At 22.1% G+C, this 20,328-nt stretch overlaps 6 protein-coding genes across 6 annotated transcripts; 5 read left to right on the forward strand and 1 right to left on the reverse strand.

The window, feature by feature from the left end:
- Nucleotides 1-2,370: 2,370 nt before the first annotated feature.
- Nucleotides 2,371-4,647, forward strand: PY17X_0924500 (kelch domain-containing protein, putative; the record flags this gene model as incomplete). Its single annotated transcript, XM_022956002.1, has 4 exons — nt 2,371-3,509; nt 3,616-3,701; nt 3,868-4,260; nt 4,514-4,647. The coding sequence occupies 4 exons, from the start codon at nt 2,371-2,373 to the stop codon at nt 4,645-4,647; spliced, it is 1,752 nt and encodes a 583-aa protein (XP_022812201.1).
- A 1,051-nt stretch (nt 4,648-5,698) lies between these two features.
- PY17X_0924600 (kelch domain-containing protein, putative) lies at nt 5,699-8,020 on the forward strand (the record flags this gene model as incomplete). The annotated part of the gene is made up of 6 exons (XM_022956003.1): nt 5,699-6,041; nt 6,312-6,575; nt 6,710-7,016; nt 7,119-7,204; nt 7,340-7,541; nt 7,675-8,020. The coding sequence occupies 6 exons, from the start codon at nt 5,699-5,701 to the stop codon at nt 8,018-8,020; spliced, it is 1,548 nt and encodes a 515-aa protein (XP_022812202.1).
- Nucleotides 8,021-9,361: 1,341 nt separating this feature from the next.
- On the forward strand, nt 9,362-9,702 carry PY17X_0924700 (conserved protein, unknown function; the record flags this gene model as incomplete). The annotated part of the gene is made up of 2 exons (XM_725621.2): nt 9,362-9,444; nt 9,534-9,702. The coding sequence occupies 2 exons, from the start codon at nt 9,362-9,364 to the stop codon at nt 9,700-9,702; spliced, it is 252 nt and encodes an 83-aa protein (XP_730714.2).
- Nucleotides 9,703-11,488: 1,786 nt separating this feature from the next.
- Nucleotides 11,489-11,860, forward strand: PY17X_0924800 (small nuclear riboprotein Sm-D1; the record flags this gene model as incomplete). The annotated part of the gene is made up of 1 exon (XM_725620.1): nt 11,489-11,860. One exon carries the CDS (start codon nt 11,489-11,491, stop codon nt 11,858-11,860), a length of 372 nt encoding a protein of 123 aa, XP_730713.1.
- Nucleotides 11,861-13,360: 1,500 nt separating this feature from the next.
- PY17X_0924900 (uncharacterized protein) lies at nt 13,361-14,852 on the forward strand (the record flags this gene model as incomplete). Its single annotated transcript, XM_722129.1, has 2 exons — nt 13,361-13,603; nt 13,764-14,852. The coding sequence occupies 2 exons, from the start codon at nt 13,361-13,363 to the stop codon at nt 14,850-14,852; spliced, it is 1,332 nt and encodes a 443-aa protein (XP_727222.1).
- A 561-nt stretch (nt 14,853-15,413) lies between these two features.
- PY17X_0925000 (DNA-dependent RNA polymerase) lies at nt 15,414-19,631 on the reverse strand (the record flags this gene model as incomplete). The annotated part of the gene is made up of 1 exon (XM_722130.2): nt 15,414-19,631. One exon carries the CDS (start codon nt 19,629-19,631, stop codon nt 15,414-15,416), a length of 4,218 nt encoding a protein of 1,405 aa, XP_727223.2.
- Nucleotides 19,632-20,328: the final 697 nt, after the last annotated feature.

Raw genomic sequence — 20,328 nt, forward strand, 5'->3', positions numbered from 1 at the left:
ATATGGGTTTTGTAAAATATGTTTTTTTTAAATTTCGCTTTTTTTAAATTTCGCTTTTTTTAAATTTCGCTTTTTTTAAAATTTCGTTTTTTTTGGCTAGTCATTAAACAGTATAAAGATATGTACTATAATGAGATAAATGTGCTTTTCTATATATTATGATTAAACTATATACTATTCCTTTTTTTTTATAATTTAACAATGATTGTTACTATGGTAAAAATCTCATTATGTTGCAAAATTATACCAAAAAATTATATGTGTTTTTTTCCAAATAATTTGGTATTAATTATACTAATTTATTTTATTTGTTATAAAAAATATATCTCCTAAAAAATATATGATCATATGATAGCTAGCGAAATTAATTTATTATTGCTCATTCATTTTTAGTTCGTTTTTTTTTTTTTTTTTTTTATATTTTTTAATAGGATAATTTTATAGTGCTCAGATTGCAGAAAAAAATTAAAAATAACACAAACCTTTGTACAATTATATAGAACCAGAAATTAACTTTAAATGGAATAAAACTAATGTGTTTTATTCAAGTGTATAGCTTTTGAAAATATCGAAAGGAGAAAAAACATTAAAATAAAAAATAATAATAATAATAATAATAATAATAATAATAAGAAGAAGAAGAAGAAGAAGAATAATAAAAAATAAAAGTGTTTAGTTTAGCTCTCTTTTAAGGCATAAAACTTGGAAAATATTGACCATCTTATATTTTTTCTTACAACTTTTGGATATAACTAAATATATATTTATGCTGATAAGTACATATTTATTATTTAAAAAGTGTGATACAAAATTAATATTTTTTTTAAGAATATTATACAAGTTTTCAAATTTTAAATACCTAAAGGGGAACTTTTTTTTCTTGGGAATAACTTCTTATTCTTTTTTCCAATTGACTTATTTAAATCCATACCGCTTTATGTTGATAACAATATTAAAGAACATAAGAAAAGTGTAATAAGAATAATAACACTAATGAATAATTCCCTTTTCAGTCTAAGGTATATATAATAAACATACATATACTATAAATGTGTGTGAAATATATATGGGGAATAGTATTTATCCCCAAAATAGGGAAATAGTTACAGATTCTACTAATATATGTGTGTCAAAGAAAGAAAAATGATACCATTAGGGGTGCACACTGATTTCTTTTTCCGTCTCTTAATAATAAAAAATAAATAATAAAATGAATAATAAAATAATAATAAAATAATAATAAAATGAATAAAATAAATAATAAAATTAGTAAATGCATATCTTTAGGTGATTATTATTTTTTTTTTGCCACTAATTTTTACCATTGAAAATGTTTATGTCAAATATTTCATATAAAGGAGAGTCGTTCAATACACATGTGTGTGCTATCCATTTTTATTAGATAATGGTATTAAAAATTCTTTTTTCAATTTAATATTTGTAAAAAAAAAAAAAAATACAAAAGGAAAATCTTAATAAAAATAAAATAAATCAACCTAGAATTACACCTAATTTTAACTAGTAAAGAATAGTTTTTATATGTTTTTATAACTTGAATATACGAATTCTTATTTCTTTATTCCAAATGCGAATACTATGATATGTGTTAACTATAATTTTCGTATGAAATTTAATAGATTGTTCATAACTTAATTTTTTTATTTATACATATTTTATTTTAATTATTGTTACTGTTTTTTTTTCTCTCAAAGATTATTAGCATAATACACCTTCAAATTTTGATATATGAAAAAAGTCAATCAACTTTCGTATCATTTTTAAGTTTCATAAAGTTTTATATTTAATTAAAGTACATGATAAATAGTTGAATATATGAACAAAAAAAACACTAAATACATAAATAAGATATAAACACAAATTTACAATAAATTTATACACAAGTTGTATAGAGAATATCATATTGTTAGTATTGTTTAGACAAATATGATCTAATGAAATAATAAAAAATATTTTTGCACACATATAATATTTTATGAATAAAAAATAAAATGATACATAGTAAAATGTTTACTGTCCTTTAGAAATAATATATAAATTATAATAAATTTGTACATAATATATATTAAAAGAATAAAAAATAGCTAATTGTGCAAAAAAATTTATGAACAGCAAGGTAAAATTGTGTATTTTTTCAATCTGCCTAGCTAATTTTATAGTTTGTTGTATAAAAAAAATATATGTGTATTAATTTACTACACAAGTGGCTACCCTCTAAAGTTAAAATACCGATAAAAAAAGTAATATAAACAAAATAATATAAACAAAATAATATAAACAAAATAATATAAGCAAAATAATACAAAAAAAATAATATAAACAAAATAGTATAAACAAAATAATATAAACAAAATGGACATGTTAAGCACAGCACCTGATGAAATGAACCATGATGAAATAAGAAACGAGACTTTGCAAGATGGATTAAAACAAAACGAATTTAAAAATGAAGACATACACAATGAAATGAATATAAAGAAGGATGTAACCGATTTGGAAAAGGAAAACAACATTACCCCATCGGTAATTGAACAAGTTAAAAATGATTTAAAATTAAATTTTGTTGAAAATCCAAAAAATGTAGGACTAATAAATGGTGGAAATCATGAAAACAGTCAAAATCGTGAAAACAATCAAAATCGTGAAAATAATCAAAATCGTGAAAATAATCAAAATCGTGAAAATAGTCAAAATGCGCAAAATTGTGAAAATTTAAATGAGCAAATGAAAAATACAAGGATAGCATTAAATATGGATACAAATAATCAAAATACAATTTCATCAAAAGGATTTTTATCTCCCCCTGCTTTTCATATAACTGAAATTATGCATAATGAAAAATGTTTAAAAAAAACAAAAGGACATATAACAGTAGAAATAAATGGAGATATATGTGTATATGGTGGTATGGAACAAAATGTCTGTATTGACAATTTTGTTAGATATGTACCAGGAATTAATTTATTTGAAAAAATGCGATTAAATTCAGAAGATATACCTTATAGAGCTTTTCATTCAGGTAATGTTATAACTGAAGATGAAAAGAAATATATTATTGTATTTGGTGGTATAAATGTTCAAAATTGTATTACTGATGAAACATATAAATTTGATTTTCAAGCAAGAAAATGGGAACGTGTTCAAAATGAATATAAACCACCTCCAAGATATAAACATGCTTCTTTTAGTTATGATGATATATTATATATTCATGGTGGTTTAGACGTAGAAAATCAGTTGTTATCAGATTTATGGTGTCTTTCAAAAAATTCATGGAGTCAAACTAAACAAATTGGCCCAAAACCAGAACCAAGATATGGTCATAGTTTAATGCTCGCTCCATATGAAAAAATAAAAATTGTTTTCTTATTTGGTGGAAACAAACAAGGTTTCAATAGTGCTTTATCCGACGTTTGGATGTTTAATATTAATAGTGATTCGTGGAAAGAGTTGCGCGATTTTTCTGGTTCAAAACCTTGCGCACGATGGGGGTAATAATAAGCACCCTATGAAATGGGTCATTCGTATATATATTTACCTATATGAATATACATATGCATTCATTTATGTATTTTATTATTATTTTTTTATTTATAGTCATTCCGCAGCTTTGATTGACAACGAATGGATGGTAATATATGGTGGTTTCACAAATGGCTGGATCGAAAATTATGCCTTATCAGGTAAAAAAAAATGCATTTCAACTCGGTTATGTATATTTTATACTTTAAAAAAAATACACACATAAATGATAAATGTTAATGTTTTAATTGTCTTAGTAAATACAAAATAATTTGTTCGTCTTTTCTGTGTATTTATTTTACTTTATTTTATTTTCTCCTTTTTAAGATATGTATGCAATGAATATATACAATTTCTCATGGTATGAAATTGATATAAGCTCTTCAAAAGTATTTAATCGAGGATATTTTGGATCACTTTGTTTATTACCCTATAAAAAATCTTTACACGTTTTTGGAGGAACAAATGGTTCAACTGAATGTGCGGATGTATTCAGTATGTCACCTCTTGCCACATATGCTTCATATAAAGCATTAACTGGTAGAATTGAGCAATTACACTCTAAGCTTAAACACATTGATGAAAATGGTAACGAAAATGGTAATGAAAATGATAATGCAAATGTTAGTTTAGCAGAATTCGAATTAAAATTTTCCGAACTAAAAAATGAAGTTAATAATATAAACAATATGATGAGGGCCTTTGAATCGAAATTTGCAGGTAATTGTTATTTTTTTTTTTTTTTTGAAAAAAATGGCTATATGTATACATTCACATGTACATGTTCATAAAAAAAAAAACTACAGCTATTTTGGCTAGTTGAGTGTGCAAATATATTGTGAGTTTATGCAAACTCACACTTTAGTGTGTTTTAAAATTTGTGTCGCATATAAAAGAAGAATTCCAACTAATTATTCTATGTATAGTTATATGAAATATTTACTTAATGTTTATTATTTTATCACTTTTACAGCTCTTGAAAAGTTAAACGAGCAATGTGGAAAGCTGCTTTCAAAAAACATCAATTCGGAAGCTTTAGAAAAATTAGAAAAGCGTATAATGAAATTGGAATCTTCCAACACCCTAATGAAACATGATAGTATATAAACCCGTGCGTGTGCAATGACCTCATAATTTATTTCAACGATATATATTAACTTGATTAGCTATTTTGAGGTTTTATTTTTATTTTATTTTGTTGGATTATTCTTAATATTTTTAGTTTTAAAACCAATATAATGTTATATTTTTAATTTTTTGTTGGATATTAATTTAATCCGTTGTAAAATAAAATATGCAAATAATTTCCATTAAAAAAAAAAAAAAACTGTTGTAAAATATACTATGAATGTATTTACCCATTTAACCGCTCATTTATGAATATTTTTGCTACACAAATTTTTATTATCATTTATTTTTATCACCATTTATTTTTATCATATACAATTTATGTTTATTACCATTTATGTTTATTATCATTTATTTTTATTACCATTTATTTTTATCATATACAATTTTTTTATTCTTTACACACACACACACAATATTTTCCCTCTTAAGAATAGTACCAAGCTAACGATCTATTCTGTTATTATTATTATTGTTATTATTATTGTTATTGTTATTATTATTATTATCATGATATGCACTTGTTCGCTTTTTAAAATTATTAAACATAAATAAACTATTGGATAAATTATTGGATAAATTATTTTTATCACATATAAGCAATATATTTTTAATGGTAGTATTAATTTTAAAAATATTTATTTTTTTTTGTATTTGAAGTGTAGAATAAATTTCTAGTAAATTATAAATAATATATATCACATGTATGTATATATAATATGCGAATATTTCATATTGTATGTTCTCCTAAATAATGGTACATGGTGCATACGTTATTTTATTTCCCCTTTACAATAATAATATAAAAATAAAAAAAAATGAATAAAAAATAAAATATTAATTAATTTATGTATTATACATATAATATGTATATGCATACATTTTTATGTTTTCCCATCAAATTTACTTTTTCTCGTTATTTGTATCGCCGTCTTTTTACATATACATAATCCATCCCTCCCCCTCCTTTTTATTATACAATGCTTTCATAAGACAATTGTAATTTAAAAAAAAAAAATGCTGAAGAAAAATGACAACTAATAAATTTTTAATCACAAAAACTGAAAATTCGTACATTTCGAAATTTACACACAATGCCATAATATTCGGAGAAAATTTATTTAATATAATTTCTAATAGTTTTATAAATAATTATGAGGCATTATATAATAGTCAAGATAATAATATAGAAAATATATCTTTTTGTTCTGAAGCTTTACCTTTTTATTGTAAATCTGAAATAATTCATAACGAAAATATTTTTAATTCTCGATTTGGTCATTCATGTATATTATATAAAAATAATGTTTATATATATGGAGGTAATCAATATGCTGATTGTTGTAACCACAATTTAATTCGATTCAACGTTGGTATGTTTTAAAAAAAAAAATAAGTCATAAAATAAAAAATAAGTCATAAAATAAAAAATAAGCCATAAAATAAAAAATAAGTCATAAAATAAAAAATACATTTTTCTTATTATTTATTTTTTAATTTATAATAACTTTTTGAGCAATCAGGAAATACTTATTATCACACATTTGTGTGAACAATTATGACCCCAATTTATGGATATACGCATGTGTCTATATATATAATATATATATGTATATTTTTTTTTTTTTTTTGAATTTTCACAGATACTCATATTTTTAAAGTATTAGAAGAGCATAATAAACCTAAATTAAGATATTATGCCACATTAGATTTAATATATTCATCTGAAAACAAAGAGGACTGTTTATTTCTCTTTGGAGGAAAAGCAGGAAAATATATTACAAACACTACATTTATGTATAATATAAGTAATAATACATGGAATAAAATAGATGTTAAATATTCTCCTCCTCCTGTTTTTGGTCATGTATCATTCAAATATAAGAACATAATATTTATACATGGGGGTAAGAAAAAAAAAAATTTATGAAAAAGACAAAAATTAAAATATAATAATTTCATTTATTTTCTAACAAATGTTATCTTTATGAAATATTCAACTATTGCATATTTTTTTATTTTATTTTTTTTTTTTTTTCAGGAAATATGGGGAATCTACAAATAAATAGTGATATTTGGAATTATTTTGAACATGAGAAAAAATGGACAAAAATTATAAGTAAGGATGAATATTATAATCAGAAAGTTTGCAAACCAAGTGCTCGATTTTTTCATTCATGTGCTCTTTGTATATCAAATCAAGGGAACGATATAAATGTATATATTTTTGGTGGGTTAAATAATAAAAATAAATGTGTGGATGATATATTTTGGTCTTATTCCCTTAATAATGGAAAATGGAGTAAAATAAAAAACTCGTTTGGAAAAATTCCTGCACAAAGATTTGGGTATACAAACAAAAATTGTCTATTTTTATATTTTAATTTATTTATTTCAGTATATACATATTCAGTTACATATTATTGAAATTTTTTTTTTTTTTTTTTTAGCCATAGCTCGATTTTGTTAAACTCAAGATGGTTCTTGTTGTTTGGGGGATACAACTATTCTTGGCATTCCAGATTGGACTTATTGGGTACGCAAAAAAGAAAAAAAAAGAAAAAAGAAAAAAGAAAGAAAAAAGAAAAAAGAAAAAAGAAAAAAAAAAAGAAAAGTCAACTTATGCAACCAGTTTAATAATTTCACATTTTTTTTTTTTTTTTTTTTAAAGATATATATGCATATGATATAAACTTAAATGCATGGTCGATTTTAAATATATATGGGTTGCCTTTAGTTTCCCATCATTTTTATGGGCATATGACACAAATTGATGATAGTGGGTATTTTTTTATTTTTGGAGGGTTGCGAAACAATAAACCATCATCCAAAGTATATAAATATACACCCCTAATAATAACTCCAGAATTCAAGTAAAAAATAAAACACGCATAATTATTAATAAGATGAATAATATATATATATAATATATACATGTCTATGTGCACACAATGATATTTTTTTTCCTGTATTGTTAATATTATTTTTATTTATTTTTTTTTGTAGAATTATTATGGACAAAATCGAGGAAATAAGCAAGAAGGTTATTTATTTAGAAAATAATCCAATCTGTTCAATAAGCAAAACATATGTGAACGAAATGACTGAAATGCAAAATTATTTAAAAGGAATAAGTTTTACAATTGCAAGATATATACAACTTGTAGATGACTTAAATGAAAAAATAAAATTTTCTAACAAGCTATCCCAAAATAGTTATTCTTACTTGTCAGAAAAATTTGAAAAAAATATTAAATATTATGATTTTTTGGAAAAAAGAATTCGAGAATTAGAAAAATTATCATCCTACTCTTTATCAGATCAAGATGACGATTTTGTTAAAGGGGCATAGTAGGACAGTTTAAAAAATGTTACTACCAAATTTTATATTCCTGGTCAGAAAATTATGAAATAAATTATGAACAAGTCAGGAAAATTTGTGATCATATTTAAAAAAATCGCTATGAGTGTGTGCAGAGTTATTAAAGCATAAAAGTAATAGCATAGAATGGATAAATAGTGTAGAGCGGATAAATAATGTAGAGTGGAGAATATGTCGTGGCATTATAATTAAACTTATTGGAAATAGCGTGCCGACGGGATGTTATTAACTTGATACTAGTAGAATCAAAAATTAAATGACTATAGACATAAAAAAAAAAAAAGGTCTAACACACATAGCTTTATATATTTTATACTAATTTCATTTAAACTTAAATTATTATTATGTTGATATTAATTTTAGTGAAATTCCTATTTTTCATTTTTCCATTATATATGTTCATACTAAATGAAGGCAATTAAAGCATGCCTATTATTATCCATACAATTTTGTAAATATTTTTATATGTCCTTATCATCATATATAAAGGTAAATATATAATAATTTTTTTTTAATTTATTAAAAACTGGCATTAAAACGATAAAGTAGTATCGTATTTTTTTGTTTTTTTTGTTATCCTTTATAAAATATGGTATAATTTTTTTATCATTTTTACCACTTTTACCATTTTTACCACATATATGTCGATCTATATATGTTTATGGAATTATATCTTTGTTTTGTTTTGTTTTGTTTTCATTTTATGATTTTTCTTTTTTTATGTTAAAACTTTGTATATTATATTTATTTGACTTGTTTATTTGTCCGTGTGACACAATATATTTTTTATATACTCTTATAATTAAAACTTTAAATAGTTGGTTTTTTTCCTTTTTACAAAAATATTTAATATTTCCTAAAAAAAATTATTTATTTTTATTATTATATTATTCCCTTGAATTGCACACCCAAATGGTATGTAATTGTGGGGGGGTGTTTTTTCACTATATATGCATAGTTATAATATATTTCACATTTTTTTACTTTTATTTTTTTACTTTTTTTTTTACCTTTTTTTTACCTTTTTTTTTACCTTTTTTTTTACTTTTTTTTTTACTTATATTTTATTTTATTTTTTTTAATGAATAAATTTAAAGCGATGAAATAATTCATTATTTAGGAGATATATATTTACATGAAATTATATATATGCTTATTTTATTGAAAAAACTTTGGGAATTATTTACATAATAATAAATAATTTTAAATATTATTGTATACATTTACATTTAGTGTTTTCCAATTGTGTATATATAATCACTACTCTTTTTTTTTTTTTTTTTTTTTTTTTTTGTTGTGAAATTTGGCAAAATGGTTTTCATTCCTGTTGAGGAAATCTTTAGAATGTTTCCCAAATTTTCTAAAGATAGAGTAACTTTTTTAAGGCGTTATAGGTAAGTATAATAAGGAGAAATGTAAGTGTATATATTTGTTTTACATATTTTATATATTTTCCTTTTTTCCTTTTTTCCTTTTTTTATAGCTTTTTTAGCCTATTTTTAGGCATAGCTGCTGTATGCAAGGCGCACACACCAGATTTTAGTCAAATTCAATTCAAGCCATCTTTTTTTTACAAAAATCACTTGGAAAAACTAAAAAAAAATGGAATAATTGACGAAGAAAAGTACAATAAATACTTGAATATTCAATAAGTGGATATATATGTAGTATTTTTTAATTTTCTAAAATAACATTTTCAATTCATATAAACAAATAAACAAATTAGTAAATTGAGCGAACAATATATATATATATATACACACAGCAACGAGGTTGTTAGTATAATTATATGAAGTTACGATGTTGGGCATTTTATATGGAAACAATTTATGCATTAAGTTTGAAAAAAAAAATTATAATATGAAAAAGGGAAAATAAATTGGAAGAGTATATACTTTTTCATATTTTTCCAAAAAAAGCACAATTTGTATATAGACTTGAAAATTGTATATTATCATTATATTTTTTCCGAGATATAAATTATCTTTCGAGTCTATATTTTTTAATTTTTTTGTTTTATTTTCTCCATTTCATCACTTTTTTTGTGTTAACATTTAACTATTGCTGTTACTATTGCTGCTACTATTACTAACGTTTGATGAATGTTGAGTATCCGTAAAGGTACATAAACAATTTCATCATTAGATATGAATCAAATAAAAAATATATTTATAATAATATATATATTGTAAAAGTAAAGAGAAACATATGTCTTTAAAATGAGACGAAAAATATAGTTACTATAAACAATGGCAACAAAATTATTATTTTTTTTTTTTTTTCTTAAAATTATGAGTGTTGAACATTTTAACCTTAAATAATATGCACTAATATATATTATCATTCCCTTTATATTAATATTTTTTTAAAAAAATTATTAATAAAACCCTTTTCGATAATAAGTAAAAAATAAAATATGAGGTGTATGGTATGTTCTATATATCAAAATGGGCGTAAACAAATTATAAGCTTTTCCGTTGTTTACTTTTAATTCGAAAATGACAATATTGTGATGTATACATATGAAAACATGTTTATGTAAAAATATGTCCTTGAAATATTGTATAAATCGATATAATATACATTATATATACATGTGTTAATTTCACCAAATCAGTTTGAACTTATTTATTAGCACTTAAAACTTAATAGAAAAATTATGATGAATTTTAAGGCATCCCAAAATGTTTTCATATATATATATATATATATATATATAATATAATTTCAATATTTTTACCAATTCGTGATTTTATTATATTTTTTTAATTTAATGAAAATTTTATTTTATAAATATTCATAATACTTATTTGTATTACCAGTATATATAAGCAATACTAATATTAGTAACAAAAAAAATTATATTCTTAAATTTTATAAAGCACAATAGGGTATCCAAATGCATTGGATGTGATATAATAGATAATTTTTGTGTATTTAAAAATTGTCATGATTTTTTTTTTTTGTAATTTAATTTAATTTAATTTAATCTAATATAATCCTTATTAATATTCCCCACAATTGTTATTGTTACTATTGTTCTTTTATTTCGCATTATTGATTTTGTTTCCTACTTTTTGGGGTATTAAAAAAATATGAACACTTGGGATAAATATATGACAATGTCAGGTAAATTATGAACAATTTATTAGTAAAAAAAAAAATAGCGAAAATATAGATCTATCATTCAGTATAAAAAGTATGACCGGCAAGGTAAAATTATGTTGAAGAAATCAGGAAACATTTAAGCTAATAATTTTTAACCATATTCAAAATAATAGCAAATCATATACAAGTTTAAGTACTTATGTAAACGCATATTATACGCTTATAAATATTACAATATAAACTAATTTGCTAAAAATAGAATATTATAAAAATTGAAAAACATATGAACAGGTGAATTTTTCAATATATATATAAAAAGAGATAGCTAAAATGAAGTTAGTAACATTTTTAATGAAATTGACCAATGAAAATGTCACGATTGAATTGAAAAATGGAACACTTATAAGTGGGGTTATAACAGGAGTTGATATAAAAATGAATACACATATGAAAAATGTTAAAGTAGTAATTAAAAATAAAAATGTTGGTGAATATAATGCTAATACAAAACAATTTTTATCGCTAGATCATGTAACTATAAGAGGAAATAATATAAGATATTATATTTTATCAGATAGCTTGCCACTTGATACATTATTAGTAGATGATACTCCTAAAAATAAAACTTCAAAGGATAAATCATTTTCAAACAAAGATAAAGGAAGAGGAAGAGGTCGTGGAAGAAAAGTTCCAAGAAGATAAAAACATATCCTGTATAATATATATATATATGCACACATGTGTACATATAAAACTATATATTAATATTATATTTCATAAATTTTTGTAAAGTTCATTAATTGTTAATAAAATAATAGGGAATATGTTAAATACATCATTGCTACTAAATTTATAGTATTATGTCTTTTCAATTAGATTAATGTTTTCTCTTAATCCAAAATAAATGATTTTTAAATTTTATTTTTGTGTACCCTTTTTCCATGAACATATATAAATATATTTATTCATTTATTTATTCATTTATTTATTCTTTACGCATTTATTTATCTTTAGTTATTACACAAAATAAGTGTCGATACATTTTATTTTCGACAATTTGGTGGTTATATATATTTTTTTTTTTTAACTTTTTTATTTTATAATTTTTAACCTTTAATTAAACAATATATTATGCTATATAAGTACATTTTTAGAGACAAAAGATTATCATTTTATTTATATATATTTAATATGATAAATAATAAAAAAAAAAAAAAAAAATGATGAAACAATATTTTTGTTAAATGTGAAGAGACTATAAAAAAAATCTACAACGGGATATTCGATTTGTATTCCTTCAAAATAAATTTATATAATATCAATTTGTGGAAAAAAATATCTGCATTTTTTTTATATATAATATGATTAATTTATAATATTTTTTAACAGTTAAATTTTTTTTTTTTTTTTTTTTTTTTAAATATATATAATATAATTTTTTGGGGCATTAAAAAGAAAAAAGCATATAATATTATATGCATAAAACATAGTATTATTATATATTAGCTACAAGTATAAACGTGTATTTATTTTTCTGTTGATATATTTGTGAAAAAAAAAATTTAATAAATGTGATTGGAAGTATTTTGAGTGTGAACATATTATATGCATGTATAATTTCTTTTGCTATTATGATGAATATATCAGCTTATGGAATGTTTTATTTTATTAAAAAAATAAGAAACACAAAAATAAAGAATAGTGATAGAATAAATTGCATGGCTTAAATATCCATTTTTTAATTCGCATATTTTAGCTAATTCTATGGTGAGAATTATTAATATTTTATTTTGTAAATTTGGAATAAAATAATTATAATAATGAATATGTTAATAATATGTGCTTACATTATTTTTGAACATATATATATTTAAAAGTTGGGAATTATATATATAGAGAGAGAGAGAAAGAGAAAGAAAAAGAGAAAGAATAAGAGAAAGAGAAAGAGCAAGCGATAAGTATGTATAGGCTTGATGTTATATAATTACTATATATATGTGCCTTGCCTCAATATAAGTTTTGTATATATAACATTCCTTTATCTCTATTTTTTATTATGTGTTTTATTTTCGAATTAAATTTAATTTAAATTATAATTATCACATATAATTAGCATAGTCACATATATTTATGTAGTATGTGAAAAATAGTTTTGAAATAACCTAAATTAAAAAAAAAAAAAAAAAAAAAAAAAAAAATAGAATGACGAATATATTAAATAATGTACTTACAACCAATATAAAGTTTTGTAAAAATATAAAATATAAACGATTATTTTCAGGGAAATGTGAAAACAAATATATATATAGAACTAATAAAATAATTCCCCAAAATATAATTACAGGTATTAAATTTGATATATATAATGATAAGACAATTTTAGGAAATTTTCCCAAAAAACACACACGAAATTTTTCGAGCTTTATGAAAAATGTTATAGAACAGGTAAGTAAATATTCATGTATATGCCACACACATGTATGCATAAATATGTAGGTATGCATATGCATGTAAGTATGCACAAATATGTAAGTATGCATATGCATGTAAGTATACATATGTAGATGCAAACTTATTGACTTATAATTTGGGCATACATTTACAGGTTAAGAAAGATATGAAAGAAAATAAACAATACCAAGAAGCGTTAAAAGAGCTGAAAGAAAAAACCGAAATAGATGATAAAGCTATTAAACTCAAAAAAAAAATCGAAGAAAATATAAATATTTTAAAAAATATAAAAGAAAAAAATGAGCAAGCAATCAAATTAATATATAATGATATTAACAAATTAATAACACATTGTTTTGAAAATTATTATATATTCAAGTTAAGTAAAAATATAAGTTTTAAATTTTTTTCAGGATTAACAAAAATATTGTTAATAACTACAGATAAAATAAGCGAACTAACAGACAAATGGAATGATAATAATGCTTTTATACAATTAGATAAATGGAGGCAAGAAATGGCAATTAAAAGGTATAAAAAAAAAACAGGTATAAGTGAAAAAGATGCGGAGAAAAGGGATGCAGATGCAGATGCGGAGAAAAAGGATGCAGATGCAGGTGCAAAGTGTGGAACGGGAAATGAATTAATTTTGGCACATGAATCTGCTTGGGATAAATTTGGAAGCAAATTAAAAGATATGCCATTCTTAAATAGTTTTTTCGAAAATCCGATATTAGGGAAACTGTTTGGAGAAACCGAACTAGCTGCAGCATTAAGAGTAATGAAAATGGATGATAAAAATTTTAAATTATCAGAACTTATGTATTTATTTGAATATGTAATATCTAAACATATTGTAGAATCTTATTTAATTGGAGATGAAGATACACTTAGATTACATTGTGGAGAAGCAGCTTTTAATTCTTTAAATTTAAGTATTACTGAAAGAAAAAAAAAAAAATTATTTTTAGATACAAACGTTTTAATATATAAAAATCATGAACTTAAAGGGGCACAGAGAATGGAAGAAAGCTCTCCTTGGTTTATTTTTACATTTCATACTCAGCAAATTAATTGTTTAAAAAATAAAGATGATGAAATTATTGAAGGAAAAATTGATGATATTAGAGAAGTTGTTTATACAATTGCATTATCTAAACATCCAGAACCAGAAACAGAAGGTTTATTATATCCTTACATAGTTAGGGAATTTGCAATTATTGGCAATACTCCTTCATGGTAAAAATATTTTTAACATTAAAAAGTGGAGAGAAATCGTAATCCTATTTTCTAATATTTATACAATTATCAAATTAATTTTCCATTATTTATTTTATTTTTTTTTATTTTATTTTTTTTCACGTCTCAATTAAATAGAAATTATGCCTCATATATAGACGGAATAAATTTTATTTGTTATATCTACATATTTATAAAATAATTATATATTTTTTTTAATAATTAAAAAATAACTTAAATTTATCATTGATACTTTTGTTTTTCTTTTTTTAAATGTTTGTGCATCTTTTTATTCTATCCGTTTGGCATACTATTATCGTACATTTTAAATTAACACTTTTTTCGAACAAAACATCTTGAATATTAAATTGCCATTTTGGCAATTATCTTTAAATATTTTTTTTTTTGAGTAGTTTATTCATTTTTTACAATTGGAAAAAAAAAGGGGGGAAAAGGCAAAAAAAGGCAGAAAAAAGGGGGCAAAAAAGGCAGAAAAAAGGGGGGAAAAAAAGGGAAGCAGACGTAAGCGATATAGCCAGGCGTGGGCAGGTTAAGCCCGAGAGCATCAACTAAAAAAGTATTGGCTGTGTCGAACAAGTGATATATCAAGATGGCCTTGTTCAGGAGGTGGGGGTATTTTTTCTGCAAATTTTCCTAACCTCATTTGGAAATTTTGATAAATGTTTTCTAAAATAGGTTTATTATATAAAGTAACAAAAGAGTCTCTAATAAATTTATTCATTATGTCAACATTACAAGCATGGGTCCAATATGAATCATGAACAGCAGCAAAACTAAAATTATTTTGTATAAGCATTTTTTCGGCAGTCATAATTAAATGTGAAGCATCTAAAGAATGTACAAAATTTGGAGGAAAACCTAATCTTTGTTTATTTTTATGAATCAACGAATTTTTATAAGATGTTACACTAACAGATTGTAATGGTGTATTTACTAAAATTCTAGTTCCTAATCTATATGGCTGCTCACATGGTAAACCAATTGGTGATATCCATGTTATAGGTATATTTAAATCGTTTGTTATTTTTGATAAATTATTAAACCATTTTTTTATGATCATTGCTCTTTTAAATATTTCACTTATAGATTCAAATATATAATTAGCTATATATCTAGATAATTCATTTATTGTATTTTTATCAGTATCTTTAGCAATCATATTTTGAATTTTTCCTTTAACTTGATTTTTTGCACCAATAGATGTAACACCATAACATATTGTCATTATTGTTTGTTTTACAACTTTCCTTTTTAATAAATTATATTTAAAACAATAATTTGCTAATTCGGATTTGGTAAGAATATTAGTATTTTCATTTTTATTATCACCATTATCTATATCATTTTTTATTTTATTTATAACTATATCTAATACTACTGTATAAATATCTTGAGGTTCATCAGATGGAAGAATATTAACAGCTCGTCCACCATCTTTATCTTTTCCTAAAGCAGCATAATGTTGTAATCCATTACATGTTCCATCTTGTTGTATTGGTATATTACTTTTATATTTTGATGGGTTCGATGAATTTAAAGCATTTATTAAATCTATCGAAACAGCTAAAGCTTGCCATGGATTATCTGCTAAACCCCAAAATTCTAAATTTTCAAATGGGTTTTCCTTTAATTTTTTAATATTATTAATATTCTGATCAACCCATTCTATTCTTTTTTTAAAATTTAATTTATCTTTTCCAAAATTATTAGCTAAATGAACTTTTAACCAATATAACCCATTTGGACCAATTTCTTCTCCATTCGAAAAAACTATTAAGCTTCTACAAATATCATCTCCCATATGATGTAAATGAGGAGATAATGGATACATTCTACCACGAAAATCAATATTGTGAGGAAAATATATTTGTTCATTTTTTTTGAAAGTTTTTGCTACTGCTAATTTTTGTAAAAAAGTTGGTCTTTCACTTATTAGACATTTATTTAATCTAGTAATTTCTTCTTTTAATAAATAATATTTTTTTATTTCTTCATTATTATTATTATTATTTTTTAAATCTATATTATTAGGTAAATTGTAATTTTTATTTAAAGGAATTTTTCCTATAGTTTTCCCATTCATATATGCATATTCAATATAATGTAATATTTCTTTATTTACTTTCCAACCAACATTACCTATCTCGGATACTATATTTTTAATTCTACTCATATCACATACATTTAAATTAAATAAGGGTTTAATATTATATCTAATAAAATTATTTTTTAATAATAACATACCACCTTGATCATTTTCCCATTTTTTAGGTTTACATATCATAGGTAAATAATTTAATGGTACATGTGAATTTATTGCATTATTTAATAAAAAGTTTGCACAACTTTCTCTCATATGTATAACACCATACCAATTATTATTTTTCCATATATATGAATGTACAAATACAGGTATTTCTATTTTATTTTTATCTCTCCTAGATCTATATAATATGATTTCTTTATTTTTTAATTTTTCTTTTTGATTTTTACAAAAGTTGTTTTGTTTCGTTTTTTTTTCTCCATTTTCTACATTTTCTTCTTTCTCTGTTTCGCAAACTTGTTCAACATTGCAATTGTTTATGTTTACTCCTTTTGAATCGATTTCACCTGAACAAGTCATATTTTTTTCCTCCATCACCTCTTGATTATTATTTCCAAACTCACCATTACTGACATTTGTTATAGCTATTTGTTTGTGTGTGCATTTTTTTTTTTTTTTTTTTTTTTTTTTTTTTTTTTCTTCATTTTCATTTTGGCTAGTACTATCAAGAAAATTAGCTAGTTCATTTCCTTTTTTCCATTTATCACGAATAATAAATTTTAGAGAATTAGATTCATGTTCATAATATTCTTGATAATTTAATTCCTTTTTATATTTACAATCTGAGTAAAGATCTTCTCCTTTAGTTTTAGCTGTTTTATGTAAAAATAAATAATATTTATACTCATTTCTATATTCATCTTTGGCTGTATTTATATCTACGTCTATTTTAGCATGATCAATTAACATTTTTAATAAAAGACCACCAATTGAAGCTTTTTTCATTGAATTCCATTGAACTAGTTCAAAAGGTTTATTTAAAAAATTATTATTATCATTAGTTATTTTTTGGCTATTTTGGTAATTTTGGTAATTTTGGTAATTTTGGCTATTTTGGTAATTTTTTTTGTTTTCAATAGATTGTGTTGTTTCGTTAGTATCATCGATTTCTATATCAGATTTATTAGTTTGATTTTTATTTTCCATATATAGCTTTTCTTTTATTTCATTTAGCATTTTATATTTTTGAAAATGAGAAAAAGAAACATTCGATTTATTTTTTTTAATAAAATTATATAAAAGGTTATTTTTTTCAAGCAATTGGAAATTTAGTTCATTATTAACTTCTTCTCCAATCTTAATAGCAATATGTGTAAATAAAGATTGGTATGGATATTCTTGTTCAAAATGTTTAGATTGTGTAGTTACTTCATTTGAATATTTTTTTTTTAATGGATTAAATGTATATTGGATAGTCCATTTTACTGTTATAATAGCTAGTAACTTTTCTTCTATTAAATCTGGGAATATATTTTTTTTATAATTATTTTTTTTAATATTTTCTTTATAATTAATTATTTTTTTTTCTAATTCATTAACCCAGTTTAAATATATTTTACATAATCCTTGAATTTCTGTAACTTTTTTTAAATCATGCAAATTTGAAACAAATTCTTCAGCTTCTTCAATAGCTTTTTTATAAGAAGATCTTTCAATTAGCACCTGTCTTCTTATATTTATTATATTATCTTTAACATTTTTTTCACAATTAGAATTTTGATTATGTGTTATTAAATTGGTGAAATTTTCCACATTTTTTTGATGGTCGGTTTGGGGATTGTTTTTGGGGTCAGTTTGTATTATATCTTTATTTTCATTATCATTTTGAACAATTGGATAAATATTATCACCATAAATTAGTTTCTTTTTTTCTTTAATCCAATTTATATCAAATAAATTATTTATATTCATATGATCATTTTTTTCATTTTTGTCTATTTTAACATTAACTTTTTTTATATAGCTAAATATTTCTTCACCACCAACATCACATATTAATAATCCATTTGCTGATAAATAATCATCAAGATTTTCAAAAAAAAAAATAATATTTTGTTCAATTCCATTAATATGTTCTTTATTTAATGTATTTATATATTTTATTATTTTATTTTTATATTTTTCGTCTAAATTTTTTATTTTTTCAACTAAAATTTCCAATTCAGTTTTAATTTCATTTTGTAGACAATTTTTGGAGATATAATCTTTTTCAATTTGTATTTCTTCTGTTTTTAATTTTTTTACATTTATTTTTTCATCATTAATATTTTTTTTTTTTTTTTTTTTTTCATCATTTTCAACATATATTAGTTTATCTTGTTCATTTTCATAATTGTTACATTTTTTTTTTTTTTTTTCATTTTTCAATTTTTCGGATTTATAGAATGAAATTATTTCATTGTTCTTATCCAATTCATCATTTTTTTTGCATTCATTTTTGTTGTTATAACATTTTACAGAATCTTCATTATTATATATTATATGTATGTTAGCTTCTTTTTTTTTTGTTAAATTAACATTTGAAAAAGAGTTAGACTTGATATATAATAAATAATTAATAGCTCTTTCTTTTTTTTTTAACAAAAATATAAGCCCAAGGTTATTATGAAAATGTGTGAACTTGTTAATCAGATTTTTGGAAATAATACTTGTTTTCATTGATAATAAAAAATAAAAAAAATATATATATACATATATATATATAATAAATTTTATAGGAATATAAAAAAAGTAGTAACGTATTTATAACGTCATGAATAAACAAAAAAAGAGACACACTAATTTAAGCTTGAACAAAAAAAATGGCTAGCCACCTTTTTTTTTTTTTTTTTTTTTACAACTTTCTAAATTATTGAAAGTTATAATTTTTCTACTAAACTAAACAATATTATATGTATGCCTTTGATTACGTATTTTTCTTTTGCATTATTTTTAAGCATGCTTGGGATTCGCTTTGATATATACACATATATTTGGCACATATTTGGCACATATATATTTGATGCGTAGAGAATGGGCTATATAACATATACACAAATTATGCTATTTTTCGTTTGTTTTTGTTATTTTTTATTTTTTATTATTTTTCGTTTGTTTTTGTTAATTTTCATTTTTAATCTAACATGGGAAATGCAATGCGCATTTTACTTTGGTAAATGTTAATTCCCACATATTTAATTTATTTTTCAAAAAAAGATAGAGAAACGTTTTATATTTATAAAGATGGTAAATAATAAATTTATTGATATATAAAGGATGTCGTTTGTATTTTTCTGTACATATAATATATCATTACAATTTTTCAAATAAAATAATATATCTTTTTGTATGAAAAATTGCTTATACTAACTTGTAA

Source organism: Plasmodium yoelii (assembly GCF_900002385.2).
Source record: "Plasmodium yoelii strain 17X genome assembly, chromosome: 9".
NCBI lineage: Eukaryota > Apicomplexa > Aconoidasida > Haemosporida > Plasmodiidae > Plasmodium > Plasmodium yoelii.